This window comes from Oryctolagus cuniculus, chromosome 3 (genome assembly GCF_051225735.1).
Source record: "Oryctolagus cuniculus isolate XC-2025 breed Fujian yellow rabbit chromosome 3, ASM5122573v1, whole genome shotgun sequence".
Taxonomy (NCBI): Eukaryota; Metazoa; Chordata; class Mammalia; order Lagomorpha; family Leporidae; genus Oryctolagus; species Oryctolagus cuniculus.
The window spans coordinates 38,380,287-38,402,025 of record NC_142869.1 but is presented as its reverse complement, the minus strand read 5'-3'; the positions used below and the strand labels follow the sequence as shown (position 1 = coordinate 38,402,025).

The window sequence follows — 21,739 nt, the reverse complement described above, 5'->3', positions numbered from 1 at the left end:
AGGTCTCTATTCAGCTTTCAGCCCTCCAGCATCTATTCTCTGTGGCTCTCGGGAGGCTTGCTCTGTATGCAAAACTGAAAAGTCAAAGAAAGTACATATTCCTCTAGCAAAGCTATACCTTGGTATTACTGCTGTTTTGTTTTTTCAAACCTGTGCTTGAAGAACTATCCTCAATACTCAACACTTAAATAAAATGAAATTTGTAAAAAGAAAAACATGCAACATAGAGGAAATGCTTTAAGAGTTCACTAACATCCAACTGATACAATAAAACTAATTAGAAAATAGACTAATCTATGAACCCTGTATCTATATGGAACCCTGCTGCTCATTTGGAAGCTTTCAAATACATTGAAGATTTAAGAAACTTAACTGCGAAAAAGAAACAGTAAGTCCTGGTGTAAGAAGAGGTGGTTTAATGAAGCATGGTCGGAGGCCAGACTGCCTGCATTCCCAAGTCTACCCCACATACTAGCTCTGTGACTTTCACATAGTACCTCAGGTTCTTCATCTGTTAAGTTAGGATGATAATAAGATATATACATATAACGATTGAATAAGTTAATCTACACAACAATTAGAATCTGTATAAGGGGACTGCAGGAAAGGAGAAAAGGAAAGGTTGGGGAGATTGAAAAAACAAAGGGTAGAAGAGGGTAGATGGGAAGGACAAACACTGAGAACTACAGACAGTGACATCTCAGGGAAGAGGCCTCAAGGCTATGCATTTTATAGTAGCCTGTTGGTTTAAAAAAATTACAGCCCATAGTATAGAGGCAGAATATTTTAAAATACCAAATACAAAGGCACTGCTTTGTTTCTTCCCTACCTTAAAAAAAAAAAAAAACAGAAAAGATAGGATTAGGTTAGAATATTTGAAACTATAAAAAGACTTTCTCACATCTAGAAGAGAATTTTAACATTACCTTTACAGAAAAATACTTCACTTCATCAAACTCAATTACATTGACTTTTTCATTGTTTCTGGATAGCAAGCTGCAAAGTTTTGTAGATTTCACAACATTGTTAATAGAGATGCGAATGAACAAATTAGTATAATGTTGTGAACTGACTGAAAATGGAATGACATTTAGGAAACAAATTTTGTTGTACTTGAATAATAATACATTTTAAATTAACCTATTAATTATAATCCATTAGGCCAATAATAAATCAATCAAGTATAAATATACTTGATTAATCAAGAATAAATCAAGTAGATAACAGAATTGTAGAGTATACTAGTTTTAGCCCATGACAAATCTAAAAACAAAGTTAGTTTTTTAAAAGTCACCAATATAAAACAAATGCTTTAAAAATGCTAAAGGAAAGAATACCTACTTACAAATAATTTAGCATTATTTATTTACACACCAAAAGGATGTGTATTCTTCCTTTAACTTACACATGATTGAAGTGCATTACAGGTGGCTGAAAATCTTTATCATTCCCAAACTGAAAGACAGATTTTACTTCCACTGCCCTTGAATCTGGGCTAGCACTGTGGCTACTTTTACCAATAAAATACAATGGATGTGATTAGGACTAAGCAAGAGAGGTATTTTCCCAGGGTTTAAAATTTAAAGATACACCAAAAACTTAAACAATCAAGATTTAAAAAATACATTAATTTAGCACTTTTAATCAAAATTAAAGAATTAAAAGTTTAACCATTTCAGGATTACAGCTGAGTTCAGCCTCCCAGTCATCCCCACCAAAGCACCAGACAAATAAATGGGTTATTTCAGATATTCCAGCCCTCCCTGAACTGCCAGACAACTGTGGCCCAAGTTTGGTTTTTAAGAAGCAGAAGTACCAGTTACTGAATACATAGACAGGGTTGATAACAAAACGTTAAGTTTAAAGCCACTAAGTTTTGAAGCAATTTTTAATGTAGCAATGGTTAACTGAAATACTGAGATATGATCATATTATGATTCTAAAATCAATAAAAGGATACTCTTAGACATAAAATGTCTGCAGTTCTTTATATGTATGGCCAGGCAGCCAACCTACATCAAAATAAAAATACAGATAGTGAATACATTTATAAAAAGTAAACTCTTCCTCTACTTTATTTAATTTTTATTTATTTATTATTTGAAAGGCAGAGAGACAGAGACAGAGAGATCTCTCACGGGCTAGCATCCCTAAATGCCAGCCATAGTCAAGGCAAGCCAAAGCCAGAGCCAGGAACTCAATCTGGGGCTCCCATCTGAGTGGCATGCATCCAACCATTTCAGTGATCATCCGCTTTTTCCTAGTGTGTACAGTGGTAGGAATATTCTAAGCAGAGTGCCGAGCTAGAACTTGAAACCAGGAACTCCAATATGGGATGCAGGCTTCCCAGGCAGCAACTAAACCACGAAGCCTAACACCCACCCTGAACAACATTCTTTTCAAGCTTCAACTTTGTTGTTTTTCTCTTTACATCATTTTTCAATGGAAATACCTAATTAATGGAAAACATAAAAAAGCAGAAAGATAGAAGGAAAATGAACAGTGTTTAAAGTACCCCTGCGTTTAACCAGAGTACAAAGCAAAGGAAACACGATCACTCTTTGATTCAATCTTGTTTTATATTAGATAAGAACTAATAAAATTCAAGAAATGAGCTTTGTTTCAGACAAACTAATTTATCCAGTATCTTAAAACTATTTTATTGATTAAATAATTATGCATTAGCTTTTATATGCTAGGAATTGTAAATATTCATTCTCTAGTACTTTCTAGTACTTCTAAATAATAAACAGAGTTGTATCGTGTTTAGTCATAAAGTCAAATACAGGAACATCTGAATTCTAATAGCTGGCATTAATCAAATATATTTAGCCATGTTTCGTTTCAAAGACAAAGTAAAAAGAGCAGAAATATTACATTAAATATTGCATGTGAAAGGAGGTAGAGTGAAAGAGAAATTCTTATTTCATATCCAGTAGCTGTTCTAATAGCGTTCAGAAAAGAGTGAACTATCAAAGAATGCCTTGATATTCTGACAGTTCTGAAAGTACCTAGGTCCTCATGTCCCATACTCTGAAACATCCAAAATAGAATAACAGATTTTTTTTTCTAATTCTAAGCCTAGATTTTGGGTCCTACCTATGTGTATGTATGTGTGTGTATGTGTGTGTCAGTGTGTGGTGAGTATGTTTGCTTTTATTTCTGGGAATTTTTTGGGAGAAGTGTGGGGATCAATAAACTAGAGCTCAATCTAGCTGTAGAGCTCAGTAGAAGTACTGACTCCCAGGTTTTTCTCTCTCAGGTTAGTAGATCTTCACTTGGGCCTGAAATCATTGTTGGTATTACTAGAATTGGGAATCCCTAGTACAGAAGACATTATTTCTGTGAATCAAGCTATTTTCCATAATTTCAGTACTACTACAATGTTTTTTTACTCATAAAAATAAAAAATTCATGAATATTCTATCAGAAAGAATTGTTTTATGCACATACTTTTTGATTACCAAATAATAAACATCAACTATGTTTCATATCAAAAATAAATCATTTGGCAAGATGGCGGAATAGTGAGGGCGCGCACTGATAGTCCGGGAAAATTTAGTTTAATAAAAGGGGAGTTACGGTAGCCGCAGAAAATAGAACCAAAAAAAAATTGCAGGGGAAACCCTTCTGGATGGAGCAGCCGTGAATCGGAGGACCTACTGGGAGAACAAGGTCGCCCACCGCGCAGAAGCCAAGTCGCGGGACCGAGCCGCAGAAGCCCCAGGGTCTGCGCGCCAGTGCTCCAAGGGGAGTGCATGCCACACAGACAACAGCGGGGAGACTTGGGACTCTCAGGGCTCCGAGTCCACACATCAGCGCTGGAAGGGGAGGTGAGCTCAATAACCCGAGACATTGGTGGGGAAACGGGGGTCAGAATCTAGAGGGGGGCCGGAAAGTGCAGCAAACTCACTACCGGAAAGAAGGAAAAAAGAGGCTTCGGGGTTTCTCTTCCCCTTAGCCTTGCAAAGGTTACAAGGCTGCAAGGCTTGAAGAATTCCCAAGAGACAAAGAGCAGGCCTCCTCTCTGGATTTACATATCAATGGGGGAGAGCTAAGGAACTGAGTCACTACAATTCAGTAGCCTAGGCAACCCAGTGGGAGTCCAGAGGAGCCAAAGACTGGAAGCTAAATACCATCAATGCTGCACAGCCCTGCCCTGCGGTGTTACTTACCCCCTGAATAAATAAAATAAATAAATAAATAAAAAGAGAGAGATTTACCACGCATAACCTGAGGGTGTCACCTTTGCACACCCTTAACCAGGAAGAACCAGGCAGAGCTCTCAGGCCGCACCCATCTCAAGCCTCCAAGGCTCCTCCAACAGCAGGCAGTCCACTTAACACGGACACAGTATAAAAAAAAAAAAAGAAAGAAAAAAAAAACGCACAGTGACGCAAGAAGAATTAACTATGCCGAGTAACAAACACAGAAATAGAGGGAGCAAGATCAACGATGACACTATGATGCCTCCAAATAAGCAAAACACCCCAAGCCAAGAGTATGAAGATGATGAGATAGAAGAAATGCAAGATACAGATTTCAAAAAATTTATGATAAGAACATTTAGAAGTTTTCAAAAGCAAATCCTTAAACTACAGAAATCCTTAATGGACAAGATTGAAAATCTCTCTTGTGAAAATGAAATTTTAAGGAAGAGTCAAAATGAAACTCAGAAACTAGTAGAACAGGAAAGTGTAATAGTGAAGAGAAATCAAAATGAAATGAAGAGCTCAATAGATCAAATGACAAACACATTAGAAAGCCTTAAAAACAGAATGGGTGAAGCAGAAGAGAGAATATCGGACTTAGAAGATAGAGCACAGGAAAACATACAGTCAAACCAAAGAAAAGAAGAGGAAATTAGAAATCTAAAAAATATTGTTGGGAATCTACAGGATACTATTAAAAAAACCAACATTCGAGTTCTAGGAGTTCCTGAAGGCATGGAGAGAGAGAAAGGATTGGAAGGCCTTTTTAGTGAGATACTAGCAGAGAACTTTCCAGGTTTGGAGAAGGACAGAGAAATCCTAGTACAGGAAGCTCATAGAACCCCCAATAAACATGACCAAAAGAGATCCTCACCACGACACGTGGTAATTAAACTTACCACAGTGAAACATAAAGAAAAGATCCTAAAATGTGCAAGAGAGAAACGTCAGATTACTCTCAGAGGATCTCCAATCAGACTCACAGCTGACTTCTCATCAGAAACCCTACAAGCTAGGAGGGAATGGCGAGACATAGCACAGGTGCTAAGAGAGAAAAATTGCCAGCCCAGAATATTATATCCTGCCAAGCTCTCATTTGTGAATGAAGGTGAAATAAAGACCTTTCATAGCAAACAGAAATTGAAAGACTTTGTGGCCACTCGTCCGGCCCTGCAAAAGATACTTAAAGATGTGCTACACTCAGAAACACAGAAACACGGCCATCAATATGAAAGAAGGGAAAGGAAGAACACCTACCATAAAAGAGCATGGGAAGCTCAAAGCATATACTAGAAAATATTTCCGGGAAAATGGCAGGGCAAAGTCACTACGTATCAATTGTCACATTGAACATTAATGGTCTGAATTCTTCAGTTAAAAGACACCGTTTGGCTGACTGGCTCACAGAACACAACCCAACTATTTGTTGCCTACAAGAAACACATCTCTCTAACAAAGAGGCATGCAGACTGAAAGTGAAAGGTTGGAAAAAGATATTCCATGCCAACAGAAACCAAAAAAAAGCAGGTGTAGCCATATTAATATCAGACAAAATAAACTTTAATACAAAAACTGTTAAGAGAGACAAAGAGGGACACTATATAATGATTAAGGGTTCAATTCGACAGGAAGATGTAACTATTATAAATGTATATGCACCTAATTACAGGGCACCGGTCTATTTAAAAGATATGTTAAGGGACTTAAAGGGAGATTTAGATTCCAATACAATAGTACTGGGGGACTTCAATACTCCACTCTCAGAAACAGACAGATCATCCGGACAGAAGATCAACAAGGAAACAGCAGATTTAATTGACACTATTGCCCAAATGGATCTAACAGATATCTACAGAACTTTCAACCCTACATCTACAGACTTCACATTCTTCTCAGCAGCGCATGGAACCTTCTCTAGGATTGATCACATACTAGGCCATAAAGCAAGTCTCAGCAAATTTAAAAGAATTAGAATCATACCATGCAGCTTCTCAGACCACAGCGGGATGAAGCTGGAAATTAGCAACTCAGGAAACCCCAGAAAGTATGCAAACACATGGAGACTGAACAACATGCTCCTGAATGAACACTGGGTCATTCAAGAAATCAAAAGAGAAATCAAAAACTTTCTGGAAGTAAATGAAGACAACAACACAACATATCAAAACTTATGGGATACAGCAAAAGCAGTATTGAGAGGCAAATTTATAGCAATAGGTGCCTATATCAAGAAATTGGAAAGGTACCAAATAAATGAGCTTTCAGCGCACCTCAAGGACCTAGAAAAACTGCAGCAAACCAGACCCAAATCTAGTAGGAGAAGAGAAATAATTAAAACCAGAGAAGAAATTAACAGCATTGAATCCAAAAAAACATTACAAAAAATCAGCCAAGCAAGAAGCTGGTTTTTTGAAAAAATAAACAAAATTGACACCCCATTGGCCCAACTAACTAAAAAAAGAAGAGAAAAGACCCAAATCAATAAAATCAGAGATGAAAAAGGAAACGTAACAACAGACACCACAGAAATAAAAAGAATCATCAGAAATTACTACAAGGACCTGTATGCCAGCAAACAGGAAAACCTATCAGAAATGGATAGATTCCTGGACACATGCAACCTACCTAAATTGAACCAGGAAGACATCGAAAACCTAAATAGACCCATAACTGAAACAGAAATTGAAACAGTAATAAAGGCCCTCCCAACAAAGAAAAGCCCAGGACCAGATGGATTCACTGCTGAATTCTACCAGACATTTAAAGAAGAACTAATCCCATTTCTTCTCAAACTATTCAGAACAATCGAAGAAGAGGGAATCCTCCAAAATTCTTTCTATGAAGCCAGCATCACCTTAATCCCTAAGCCAGAGAAAGATGCAGCACTGAAAGAAAATTACAGACCAATATCCCTGATGAACATAGATGCAAAAATCCTCAATAAAATTCTGGCCAATAGAATACAACAACACATCAGGAAAATCATCCACCTGGTATGCAGGGATGGTTCAACATTCGCAAATCAATCAATGTGATTCACCACATTAACAGACTGCAGAAGAAAAACCATATGGTTATCTCAATTGATGCAGAGAAAGCATTTGATAAAATTCAACACCCTTTCATGATGAAAACTCTAAGCAAATTGGGTATAGAAGGAACATTCCTCAATATAATCAAAGCAATTTATAAAAAACCCACAGTCAGCATCCTATTGAATGGGGAAAAGTTGGAAGCATTTCCACTGAAATCTGGCACCAGGCAGGGATGCCCACTCTCACCACTGCTATTTAACATAGTTCTGGAAGTTTTAGCCAGAGCCATCAGACAAAAAAAAGAAATCAAAGGAATACAAATCAAGAAGGAAGAAGTCAAACTATCCCTCTTTGCAGACGATATGATTCTGTACTTAGAGGATCCAAAGAACTCTACTAAGAGACTATTGGAACTCATAGAGGAGTTTGGCAAAGTGGCAGGATATAAAATCAATGCACAAAAATCAACAGCCTTTGTATACACAAGCAATGCCATGACTGAGAAAGAACTGCTAAGATCAATCCCATTCACAATAGCTACAAAAACAATCAAATACCTTGGAATAAACTTAACCAAGGACGTTAAAGATCTCTACGATGAAAATTACAAAACCTTAAAGAAAGAATTAGAAGAGGATACCAAAAAATGGAAAAATCTTCCATGCTCATGGATTGGAAGAATCAACATCATCAAAATGTCCATTCTCCCAAAAGCAATTTATAGATTCAATGCAATCCCAATCAAGATACCAAAGACATTCTTCGCAGATCTAGAAAAAATGATGCTGAAATTCATATGGAGGCACAAGAGACCTCGAATAGCTAAAGCAATCTTGTACAACAAAAACAAAGCCGGAGGCATCACAATACCAGACTTCAGGACATACTACAGGGCAGCTGTAATCAAAACAGCATGGTACTGGTACAGAAACAGATGGATAGACCAATGGAACAGAATTGAAACACCAGAAATCAATCCAAACATCTATAGCCAACTTGTATTTGATCAAGGATCTAAAACTAATTCCTGGAGCAAGGACAGTCTATTCAATAAATGGTGCTGGGAAAACTGGATTTCCACGTGCAGAAGCATGAAGCAAGACCCCTACCTTACACCTTACACAAAAATCCACTCAACGTGGATTAAAGACCTAAATCTACGTCCTGACACCATTAAGTTATTAGAGAACATTGGAGAAACCCTTCAAGATATTGGCACAGGCAAAGAATTTCTGGAAAAGACCCGGGAGGCACAGACAGTCAAAGCCAAAATCAACTATTGGGATTGCATCAAATTGAGAAGTTTCTGTACTGCAAAAGAAACAGTCAGGAGAGTGAAGAGACAACCGACAGAATGGGAAAAAATATTTGCAAACTATGCAACAGATAAAGGGTTAATAACCAGAATCTACAAAGAGATCAAGAAACTCCACAAAAACAAAACCAACAACCCAATTAAGAGATGGGCCAAGGACCTCAATAGACATTTTTCAAAAGAGGAAATCCAAATGGCCAACAGGCACATGAAAAAATGTTCAAGGTCACTAGCAATCAGGGAAATGCAAATCAAAAGCACAATGAGGTTTCACCTCACCCCGGTTACACACAGAAATCTACCAACAACAGATGCTGGCGAGGATGTGGGGAAAAAGGGACACTAACCCACTGTTGGTGGGAATGCAAACTGGTCAAGCCACTATGGAAATCAGTCTGGAGATTCCTCAGAAACCTGAATATAACCCTACCGTTCGACCCAGCCATCCCACTCCTTGGAATTTACCCAAAGGAGTTTAAATTGATAAAGAAAAAAGCGGTCTGCACCCTAATGTTTATTGCAGCACAATTCACAATAGCCAGGCCTGGAACCAACCTAAATGCCCATCAATGGTAGACTGGATAAAGAAATTATGGGATATGTATTCTTTAGAATACTATACCGCAGTAAGAAACAACGAAATCCAGTCATTTGCAACAAAATGGAGGAATCTGGAACACATCATGCTGAGTGAAGTAAGCCAGTCCCAAAGGGACAAATACCATATGTTCTCCCTGATCGGTGACAACTGACTGAACACCAAAAAGGAAACCTGTTGAAGTGGAATGGACACTATGGGAAACGGTGACTTGATCAGCATAGCCCTGACTGCTAATGGACAACTTAATACATTATCCCTCTTAGTAGTTTTTTTTTGTCTGTTCTACTTAATATGACTGGTTTAATTCTGTAATTATCACACAGTTATTCTTAAGTGATGAAAATTAACTGAAATGTGATCCCTGTTAAACATAAGAGTGGGAATAAGAGAGGGAAGAGATGTATAATTTGGGACATGCTCGGGCTGACTTGCCCCAATTGGTAGAGTTGGAAACATACCAGGGGATTCCAATTCAATCCCATCAAGGTGGCATGTGCCAATGCCATCTCACTATTCCAAGTGATCAATTTCAGTTCACAATTGATCATAATGAAAGGACTAAGTGTCAAAGGGAGCACATAAACAAGTCTAGTATTTGCTAACACTAACCGATAGAATAAATAAAGGGGAGAGTGATCCAACATGGGAAGTGAGATACTCAGCAGACTCATAGAATCGCGGATGTCCTAAATAGCACTCTGGCCTCAGAATCAGCCCTAAAGGCACTCGGATCTGGCTGAAAAGCCCATGAGAGTATTCCAGGCATGGAAAGCCAAGACACTCTGGGAAAAAGATCTCTGTGAGTGAGATCCCAGTGGAAAGAACAGGTCTTCAAAGAGGGAGGTGCCTTTCTCTGAAGGGAGGAGAGAACCTCCACTTTGACTATGACCGTGTCTAAACAAGATAAGAGTCGGAGAACTCAAGGGGCTTCCATAGCCTTGGAAACTCATGACTGGTGCATAGGGAGATTACTGATGCCATAAACAGGAGTGTCAATTTGTAAAATCAACAACAGGAGTCACTGTGCACTTACTCCTCATGTAGGATCTCTGTCCTTAATGTGCCGTACACTGAGGCTTAATGCTATAACGAGTACTCAAACAGTATATTTCACTTTGTGTTTCTATGGGGGTGCAAACGATTGAAATCTTTACTTAATGTACACTAAACTGATCTTCTGTAAAAAAAAAAAAAAAAAAAGAAAGAAAGAAATTATCAATTCCCAACTTGACTCTCACTGGGATTAAACATGACAATAGGTCTGATCTGATTTCATCATCATTTAAAAAAAATCATCTATTATTTTTCACTTTATGTTTCTGTGTGGGAGCAAACTGTTGAAATCCTTACTTAAGGTATACTAAGCTGATCTTCTGTATATTAAGATAATCGAAAATGAATCTTGATGTGAATGGAAGGGGAGAGGGAGTGGGAAAGGGGAGGGTTGTGGGTGGGAGGGACGGTATGGGGGGGGAAGCCATTGTAACCCATGAGTCTTACTTTGGAAATTTATATTCATTAAATAAAAGATAAAAAAAAACTTAAAAAAAAATAAATAAATCATTTGTAGAGGGTTCCCTGAGGATTAGTGATTCATACCACATCCCCAAATGGCACCAAAGTTGGTATTTCAGGTGTTACTTCCAGTTCTTCACTCTCAGACCCTTTCAGAGTTTTTCTCAGCATCTACAATGTAAATAATTTAATATTTTAGAAGAAAAATAAGTGCATAGCTAGATAAAATATTAATTCAATAATTATTTTATGAGTATATAAGTATCAGGTACTATAGGTAACGAGATAAATATTACTAAGAAACTCCTCCCTGTACTCAGTAAGTTTATCAATAAACAGAGACATACTAAAACTGGAACATAACTAAATATAAAATCATTGAAAGCCTCATGACAGAGGAGAAAAATACACAGTACTAACACATGAGTTCAATTTGTTAAAAGACTGAACATCTAAGGAGAAGAGTTTCAGTGTCCTAGTGTGGGAGCCACACTGAATCTGAATCTCTACTCAAAGTTATCAAAAAAAAAAAAGGAGTACAAATGAGGGCCAGCGCCACGGCTCACTAGGCTAATCCTCTGCCTAACGGCGCCGGCACACCGGGTTCTAGTCCCGGTTGGGGCGCCGGATTCTGTCCCGGTTGCCCCTCTTCCAGGCCAGCTCTCTGCTGTGGCCAGGGAGTGCAGTGGAGGATGGCCCAAGTGCTTGGGCCCTGCACCCCATGGGAGACCAGGAAAAGCACCTGGCTCCTGGCTCCTGCCATCGGATCAGCGCGGTGCGCCGGCCGCAGCGCTCCGGCCGCAGCGGCCATTGGAGGGTGAACCAACGGCAAAGGAAGACCTTTCTCTCTGTCTCTCTCTCTCACTGTCCACTCTGCCTGTCAAAAAATTAAAAAAAAAAAAAAGGAGTACAAATGAAACCATAAAACACAAATGTACACCATTACTGGGAGAGAGATTGTCATAAACTTTACAAATTCCAATAGAACTCTCCTGTAACTCTTGGTACCATTAAAAACCTATGGAGATGGGGGGTTGGGGGGTGCACTGTGGCAAATCGGGTAAAGCCAATGCCTGCAGTGCTGGCACCTCATATGGGCACCAGTTCTAGTCCCGGCTGTTCCACTTCCGATCCAACTCCCTGCTATGGCCTGGGAAAACAGAAAATGGCCCAAGTCCTTGGACCAACCCCTGTACCAATGTGGGAGACCCAGAAGAAGCTCCTGGCTCCTGGCTTCGGATCAGCCCAGCGCTGGCCATTGTGGCCATCTGGGCAGTGAATCAGTGGATAGAAGACCTTCTCTCTATGCCTCTCTGTAATTCTGATGTAGGCAGGCACAGGATAAAATCAATTAGATTTGTGAGCTGGAAGACCACGCCTTCACCACACCCCTAAGTGATCCCACGCCCCTACCTGACCCCACTTGAGTACCCACCTGCCAATCAGACTATGTAATCACTCCCCTTTGAAAGTGGATAAAAGACCTGGAACACGGTAGGCTCGCCCTTGTTTCCCTTGTTCACCTTGTTGCCCTTGTTGCCCTGCGCCTTCGGGGCACATGGCCTTTGGGATGCCTGCTCTCTGCCTTCCTGCCTGCATGCTTGCTCCACGTGGCTTGCTGCTGGCTTGCTCTCTGCTTGGTATGGACCCAATTTAGCTTCTAGACTTCTCTTTCTCCCCTAAATAAAGCCCCCATTCTCCTGCACGTTCCTCTCACTGAATAAAAAGCTTAAAAAGTTACCATGTTATCTGGTCTATTTGAGCCAGTATTCAGAATTTTTCTCTGAATACATGGCAAGAGCCCACAGGCTTATTAATATTGAGGATTATTAATAAGCAGTCTGATATCAATTCTGCCTTTCAAATAAATAAATAAATCTTGAAAAAAATAACCTATGGGGCCAGACAGCGAGTGAAAAAAAATCATAAAGGACTCCAGAAAAGAGCAAACAGTGAGGAACATAAAGAAAGCACAGACAAAATCATCCTGAGAGAGGGAAAATACAGTACTAAGTGCAAAAATTCTGACCACAGGACAAGGAAATGGTGATTCATAGCAATGACTGTAGCAGAGATCCGAAAGAAAAGGCCCAGGAGTAGCTGCCTTAGAGGAGCTCTTAGGGGTAAAGAGACAAAGAAGAGGTCCGCATTGTACACATGTCAGTAAAGAGAAAGAAGGTTGTAAATGAGGAAATTAAAGACACCAGAATGACCAAAGGCCACCACAAGTCATACCCATCCTTTTCCTTCACTTCCCACCAATTACAACGTCACTGGCATCGTGGCTTAGAAAGTTAGGCCACCACTTGTGATCTTGGCATCGCATTTGAGCACTGGTTCCAGTCTGGCAGCTCCACTTTTGATCCTGCTTCTGACTGATATGCCTGGAAGTAGTAGAGGATTAGTCCAAGTGCTTGGGTCCTGGCCACCCATGTGGGAGACCTGGATGGAGTTCCTGTCTCCTGGCTTTGATCTAGCTCAGCCCTGGTCATTGTGGTCATTGGGGATTGGACTGGTGGATGGAAGATTCTCAAAGCCCCCTTCACAAGCAGCCCAGCATCTATACTTCAAAGTCCTGCCCAGGCCCTGATCCCTGGTCCCAGCCCTTCCCACCATGGGAAAGCTCTCTCCTCAGCACCAAATGGGTTATCTGGTCTGATAACACTGAGCAGTAAAACCTCCACATTCTTCTCCAAGGCAGGCACCCTAGGGAGAAGCTCCTCTGCCCAGTGGCAGCAAACCTGGGGAGGAATTTCCTAGTTTAGACTCAGTAAACCCTTTGTTATGGAGGAGGGGGAGGAGGAGGGGGAGGGGGAGGGGGAGGGGGAAGGGGAGGAGAAACCTGGACTCCTTTTCCCTTATAAGCCCAAGTCTAAACAAAGACTGCGAACTCGGCTTTCTCAGTTCTCCGCTGAGTTGCCGCCTGGCCTGTCAGGTGTATTCTCTCCACTCAGCCAAGTAACCATGCTTTCCCCCAGACTGAATAACTGGGAACTCTCCGTCCCTTCCATTCTGACAGATGCCCTGTCACCAATAAAACCTTGCTACTTTGCTCTCTGGCTCACACCTGAATTCTTTCTTGAGCAAAGGTAAGAAGCCCTGACTTCTCTCCAGTGACGCTGCCAGTATCCCATATGGGCACTGGTTCATGTCCTGGCTGCTCCTCTTCTGATCCAGCTCTCTGTGTATGGCCTGAGAAAGCAGTGGAAGATGGCCAAAGTGCTTGGGCCCCTGAAGCCTCATGGGAGACCTGGAAGAAGCTCCTGGCTCCTGGCTTCAGATCAGCCCAGCTCTGGCCATTGCAGCCATTTGGGGAGTGAACCAGTGGATGGAAGACCTTTCTCTATGTCTCTCCCTTTCTTTGTCTATAACTCTGCCTCTCAAGTAAATAAATAAAATAAAAAAAGATAAAAACATATCAGAAATAAATTACAAGGTACCCAAGAAAGCATGGATTTAAATGAAATAATATGGGCCACTGGAAAGAAAATAAACCCATAAAGAGGATGAAAATTAGGGAAAAAACTATACAGGGTCAGAAAAACGTAGTTGAACTGGAAGATAAACCAATAAGAAACCTTTAAAGAAGAAAAACAAAACAATGGGAAAGCACAAATATTTAAAAATCACAATCCAATAAAATTTTAGACATTAAGAGAAAAGGGTACATATTGATAGGACTTACTATGTTTCTGGGAAAATTGACTCAGAGTGATTAATTCTAAGATGCATCCTTGTAATATCATTTGACTTTATAAATATATTATAAGGGTAACCAATGAGACTAGCCCAGCCAGCTCTGTGGCGTAGTCGGCTAAGCCTCTGCCTGTAGCGCTGGCATCCCATATGGGTGCCAGTTCATATCCTGGCTGCTCCCCTTCCAATCCGGTCTCTGCTATGGCCTGGGAAAGCAGTGGAAGATGGCCTAAGGGCTTAAGCCCCAGCATCCACATGGGAGACCCAGAAGAAGCTCCTGGCTCCTGGCTTCAGATCTGCCCAGCTCCAGCTATTGTGGCCATTTGGGGAGTGAACCAGTAATTGGAAGACCTTTCTCTGTCTCTCCTCTCTGTCTGTAACTCTGACTCTCAAGTAATAAACAAAATCTTTAAAACAAAATGAGACTAGCATCAGATTTCTCAAGACCAACACACAAAGCAGTGCAAACATATGGCAGAGTTTTCATGAAGTTCAAAGCAAGAAAGATCAAGCAAAGGATTTTTATAAAACCAAGCCACCCTTCAAGCACCAAGACTATTTTAAAATGTATGAAATAGGCAAAAACGCAGGAAATACTTTGTCCTGAACTGTTTCTGAGGAATCTACTTAATCTTCCTCCAAACCAAAAGATCCCCAGATAAACTAGAACATAAGTCTTAATGCAGAGCAGTTAAAAATATATTTAATCACAGTTCAGTAAACTGAACCTAGATCTTTGTAAAAATTAAGAGTGCAAATAGAAGGAGGAAGAGGAGGAAGAAGGGTTGAAGTGTGGGTAGGAGGGAGGGTAGGGTGAGAAGTGCTACTATGTTCCTAAATCTGTATATATGAAATACATAAAACTTATATAATTTAAATAAAATTTTTTTAAAATCACAAAAAATACTAAATGGAGAGCAGTTAATATGTTTAATTACAGCTGAAACTAAAACAAAGGAGAGGATATGAGTATAAGAAGAGTGTACAAATCTTACAGTTCTTTTTTTTTTTTTTTTTTGACAGGCAGAGTGGACAGTGAGAGAGAGAGACAGAGAGAAAGGTCTTCCTTTTGCCGTTGGTTCACCCTCCAATGGCCGCCGCGGCCGGCGCGCTGCGGCCGGCACACCGCGCTGATCTGATGGCAGGAGCCAGGAGCCAGGTGCTTTTCCTGGTCTCCCATGGGGTGCAGGGCCCAAGCACCTGGGCCATCCTCCACTGCACTCCCTGGCCACAGCAGAGGGCTGGCCTGGAAGAGGGGCAACCGGGACAGAATCCGGAGCCCCGACCGGGACTAGAACCCGGTGTGCCGGCGCCGCTAGGCGGAGGATTAGCCTAGTGAGCCGCGGCGCCGGCCCAAATCTTACAGTTCTAATGAAGAAAAGAATGCAACACTCAAAAATGAGAGAAGGGGAAAAGTAAATTAGATCATAAATCAATGTATAAATGACAAGTGGGAGAAGAAGGATTCCAGTAAAAAATAACAAACTCAGAGTAAATATTTAAGTAAGAAAAATGAAGGTTAAGGTTACCAGAAAAGTATAAATACAAATGTAAACATTGAAACAGAAATACGAACTTTGCCAAATACCTGTTATGGTACAAACAGGATTTGGCTCTCTAAACTCATAGAGAAGTTTAAACCCCAAGTCTTACGTTAACAATTAATGGATTCATGTTAATTAGTTGATGGATTAAGGGTGGAGATTTACCTAATTATGGTGTCTTGGGAGGTGAGTCTAGTGGGAGGTGTTTAGGTCATCAGGAACTTGCCCTAATAATATGGCTTAAGTGGGCATCTTGGTAGATCTGCAGATCTAGAGGTACCTGGAAGCCACAAGCCCCCATGCCATGTATAATTCTATTCTACTTGTCAATCAAAACACCCCCTTTCCCAGGATGCATCTGTTTCATCTGGGACCTGGGTAAAGGCACTATGGAAATATGTATATTAAGATCCACATGGAATTTTATGGAGGCATCATAAAACTCCCAAGTTATGTCACATCTGTAGAAGCAACTTCCCACCTCAAAGAAGGGCATGCTAGGAGGTTCTCTCTTCTCTCACCTCTCTCTCTCTCTTTCTTTTCCTTTGAGACCATGACTAGAGGAGGTATTGTGGTATGCTCTCTCTGCTTCCCCTCCTCCAGTCTTACTTCTAGACCCACTGCCCACTCATGAGGGCATCTCTCTGTGTGTGCCAACACACGTTCATGTGTGTGTGTATGTATGTTCACTTTTTCATCTTTTGAATAAAATTTACTTTAGGGGCTGGAGCCATGGTTCACTTGGTTAATCCTCCGCCTGCAGCACTGGCATCCCATATGGGCACCGGGTTCTGGTCCCAGTTGCTCCTCTTCCAGTCCAGCTCTCTGCTGTGGCCCAGGAGGGCAGTGGAGGATGGCCCAAGTGCTTGGGTCCCTGCACCCGCATGGGAGACCAAGAAGAGGCACCGTGGCGGCCATTTGGGGAGTGAACCAACAGAGGGAGGACCTTTCTCTCTGTCTCTCTCTCTCTCACAGTCTGTAACTCTACCTGTCAAATAAAAAAAATTTACTTCATATATATATATATATATATATATATATCCTTATGTAGAATTCCTATCTTTATGTATGACAAGGGCCTGAAATAAAAATATAAACATACCATTTCCCTACAATACGTGGAGTGTAGTACCTATGAGAAGTTTGGTTATACAAGCCAAGCTGCTTCGTGTCTCTCTCTGCTCCTTGGCCTGCCATGTGACATTCCCTTCACACAGGCTCTGCCCTCATAGATACCATACTGATGGAATCCCCTCTTCATGGAGAGTGACCTTCTAAAACCATAAACCAAAATAAACTTGCCTCAATAAAAAGATCCCCTCAGATATTTCAGTTATAGTGATGAAAAGCCAACTAATATAATGCCTAAGAAATTGCTTAATTGATTATTTGATACTTACTTAAAAGGCAGAGAGAAATAAAGAAACATCTCCCAACTGCTCATTTCCTCCCCCAAATGCCCTCAATAACTAATTGTGGGCCAAGCTGAAGCCAGGAGCTGAGAACTCAATACATGTATCAAGAACCCACCTACTTGAGCTATCATCTGCAGTCTCCCAGGGTGGGCATTAGCAAGAAGCTAGAATCAGAGGCAGAGCCAAACATAAACCCAGGCACTCTGATATGGCATGTGGGTATCCCAAGCAGTGTCTTAACCACTATGCCAAATAAATTTTTAAGGGAGGAAAAAAGAGAAACAAAGCAAAGAAAAAAAGCATTATAAGTTATAGCATAATACTCTGAGATCAAATATATCACTCACATCAACAAACATATATGGATTTAACATTTATTAAAGAAAAATGATGTTGAAATCAGCTAATAAGAAAAAAGAACTATTGGCCAATACAACTGATGAACATAGATGTAAAAATCCTCAACAAAATACTAGCTAATCAAATACTACAACACACCAGAAAGAATACTCACCCTGACCAACTGTGATTTATCCCTAGTATGCACTGATAGTTCAACATATGCAATCAATGAGTGTAATACATCACAATAATAAACTGAAGAATAGCAATCACATGATTATCTCAATAGATGCAGAGAAAGCATTTGATAAAATACAATATCCTTTCATGAGAAAATCTTAAGCAAATTGGATATAGAAGAAACATTTCTCAACATATGTCAAAACAGTATATGAAAAACCCACTGCCAGAATCATATTAAATGGGGAAAAAGTTGGAAACATTTCCACCAAGACCTGTAACCAAACAAGGATGTCCACTCTCATCATTGCTATTCAATGTAGTCTGAAAGACTTAGCCAGAGCAAAACTTAGCCAGAGCAAAACACTTAGCCAAGGGCCAGTGCTGTGGCACAGCAGGTTAAAGCCCCAGTGTGCAGCACTGGCATCCCATATGGGCACTAGTTCAAGTCCCAGCTGCTCCACTTCTGATGCAGTCCCATGCTAATGTTCCTGAGAAAGCAGCAGAGGAAGTCTTTGGGCCCCTAAACCCACGTGGGAAACCCAAATGAAGCTCTTGGTATCTGCCTTCGGATCGGCTCAGCTCCAGCTGTTGCAGCCATTTTGGAGGTGAACCAGCAGATGGAAGACGTCTCTGTCTCTCTGTGTCTCTATCTCTCTCTATAACCCTTTCAAATAAATAAAATAAATTTTTTTAAAAAAAGAACACTTAGCCAGAGGGAAAAATTTAGGCAAGAAAAATAAATCCAACGGATACAAATTGGAAAGGAGAAAGTCAAATCATCCCTGTTTTCAGATGACATGATCCTATATATAGTGGAACAAAAATCCTCCACTAAGAGACTATTGCAATTCATAAAAGAGTTTGGTAAAGTTGCAGGATATAAAATCAACACAAAAAAATAAAGAGCCTATGTATACACAGACAATGCCATGGCTGAGAAAGAAATTCTAAGATCAGTCCCATTCACAATAACTACAAAAAATTAAATTATTTGGAATAAATTTAACCAAGGGGGTGAAAGCTCTCTAAAATGAAAATGGCAAAACATTAAAGAAAGGAATAGATGACAAAAATATGAAAAAAAAAAAACCTTACAAGTTCATTGACTGGAAAAATTATTATCATCAAAATGTCCATACTAAAAAAAGCAATTACAGATTCAATGTGATCCCAATCAAAATACCAACAACTTTCTTCTTAGATCTAGAAAAAAATGGTGCTAAAATTAATATGGAAACACAAGAGACCCCAAATAGCTAAGCAATCCTAAACAATAAAAACAAAGATGGAGGCATCACAAAACCAGACTTTAGGACATACTACATGGCAGTTATAATCAAAACAGCCTGCTACTAACACAAAAATAGATATGTTGACCAATAGAACAGAATAGAAAGTCCAGAAAAATCCACATATTTATTACCAATTAATCTTTGACAAATTAGTTGAAATCAATCCCTGGAGAAAGGACAGTCTCTTCAACAAGTGGTGCTGGGAAAATTGGACCTACATGGGCAGAAATATGAAACATGACCCTACCTTATACCTCATATAAAAATCAATTCAAAATGGATCAATAATCTAAATCTATGACCTGATACCATCAAATTACTAGAGGAAAATATTGAAAAAATTCTACAAGACATTGGCATAGACAAAGAGTTCTTGGAAAAGACCCCAGAAGCACAGAAATCAAAGCAAAAATGGACAAATGGGATCATATAAAGTTAGGAAGCTTCTGCACTCCAAAGAAAACACTCAACAATGTGAAGAGGCAATAAACAGAATGGGAGAAAATATCTGTAAACCATGCAACTGATAAAGAATTAATATCCAGAATCTATAAAGAGCTCAAGAAACTCAACAACAACAAAACAAACAATCCAGTTAAGAAATAGGCAAAGGACATGAACAGGTATTTTTCAAAGGAGGAAATTCAAATGGCCAACAGACACATGGAAAAATACTCAGGTTCACTAAGCCATCAGGGAAATGCTATTCAGTGATTGGCTCCCTACTGCGCATGTCTTTCTTAAGCTTTATAAGCCTGTACCACGATGAGGTTTCAACTCAACACAGTTAGGATGGCTATCATCTAAAAATAAAAAACTAAAACAATAAATGCTGGAGAGAATGTTGTGGAAAAGGTACTCTAATCTACTCTTGGTGGGAATGAAACTAGTACAACCATTATGGAAGATAGTATGGAGACTCTTCAGAAATTTGAAAATAGATCTACCATATGATATGATTCAGCCATTCCACTCCTGAGAATTTGCCCAAATGTAATGAAATCAGCATACAAAAGAGTTATTTGTACTGCTGTATTTATTGCAGCTCAATTCAAAAGAGCTAAGATATGAAATCAACCCAAATGTCCATCAACTGATGACTGCATAAAGAAAATGTCGCATATATTACATTATGGAATACTACTGAGCCATAAAAAGAAATGAAATCCTGTCATCTGCAGCTAAATGGATGCCACTGGAAACCATTTTGCTTAGTGACATAAGCCAGTCTCAAAAAAAAAAAAAAAAACCGTTTGTTTTCTCTAATATGTGGCAGATAATAGAGAATACAAAAAATGTATAGGGATGAAATAGTCACTTTGGGATATCATTGTTGTTTTTAGCTCATGTTTATGCTCTTGTGGAACTGTGGTCTTCCTAGTTTTTATTTTTTGGATATTATGATTAGTGGTGAATTAAGCCTGTGAATGTAAGTGGATTAAAATTGTGTCCTTGCAAAAACTGATAAAGAGAAGGAAGGGAGGGAGGAGGACCAAGGGTGGGGAGCAGGTGAGTGAGGGAGGTGCGGTTGTCTTCTTGGAATTGTAGCTATGGAATGCATAAAATCTATTCTCTTTATATTAATTAAACTTTTCTTTAAATAATATGAAATAAAATATCAAAAAGCCACACCCCAAACCTATACTTAATACTCTGCATGACCAATCATCCCTCTTTCCCAGGACTGAGGGATTTCCTAGGACTTTGGACTTCCAGGTCAAATCAGGATAGTCCCAGGAAAACCAAGGTTGTTGGGTACCCTATTAACACAAGACACACCTAACACAATGGCTCAAAAAGGCCAACATAAAGAGATAGGAGGGGCCGACACTGTGGCACAGTGGGTTACAGCCCCAGCCTGCAGCGCCAGCATCCCATATGGGCACCAGTTCGAGTCCCAGCTGCCCCACTTCCAATCCAGCTCTCTGCTATGGCCTGGGAAAGCAGTAGAAGATGGCCCAACTCCTTGGGTTCCTGCACCCATATGGGAAACCCAGAGGAGACTCCTGGCTCCTGACTTTGGATCAGCTCAGCTCTGGCCTTTGGGGCCATTTGGGGAGTAAACCAGTGGATGGAAGACCTGTCTCTCTCTCTATCTCTCTCTATCTCTCTACCACTCTATGTAACTCTTTCAAATAAACCTTTAAATAAATCTTTAAATAAATGAACAAATAAAAGAGATAGGAAAAGATATACTAAGTAAATAGATACTGAACAATAAGAAAACAGAGCAGGGTCAGTATTGTGGCATAACAGGTTAAGCTACCACCTGCATCTGCATGGGAGACTGAGATGAAGTTTCAGTCTGACCCAGCCCTGGCCATTTACAGCCATTTAGGATCTTCCAAAGGATGGAAGATTTCTCTCTCTCACTCTCTCTCTGTAGCTTTGTCTTTCTAATAAATAAATCTTTTTTTAAAAGCACAGAACCAGAACCTGGTATTAAGGGTAGAATTCAGGCCAAATGCTACCGCATAAATAAATAAGAATACCTTTTAATGGGGGCCAGAATTGTGGCATAGCAAATTAAGCCACCACCTGCAACAACAGCATTCCATATGGGTGCTGGTTCATGTCCCAGCTATTGGGC

At 40.0% G+C, this 21,739-nt stretch overlaps 1 protein-coding gene across 1 annotated transcript in view; it reads right to left on the bottom strand.

Annotated features, from left to right (window-relative positions):
- Positions 1 to 21,739, bottom strand: part of CATSPERT (catsper channel auxiliary subunit tau) — a 191,265-nt gene that overhangs the window by 131,722 nt on the left and 37,804 nt on the right. Inside the window, exons 2-4 of the mRNA XM_089328530.1 lie at positions 10,762 to 10,848; positions 1,961 to 2,012; positions 927 to 1,072 (exon numbers count right to left, since the gene is read on the bottom strand). Coding sequence (XP_089184656.1) covers positions 927 to 1,072; positions 1,961 to 2,012; positions 10,762 to 10,848 — 285 coding nt within the window. The remainder of the gene's footprint in view (positions 1 to 926; positions 1,073 to 1,960; positions 2,013 to 10,761; positions 10,849 to 21,739) is intronic.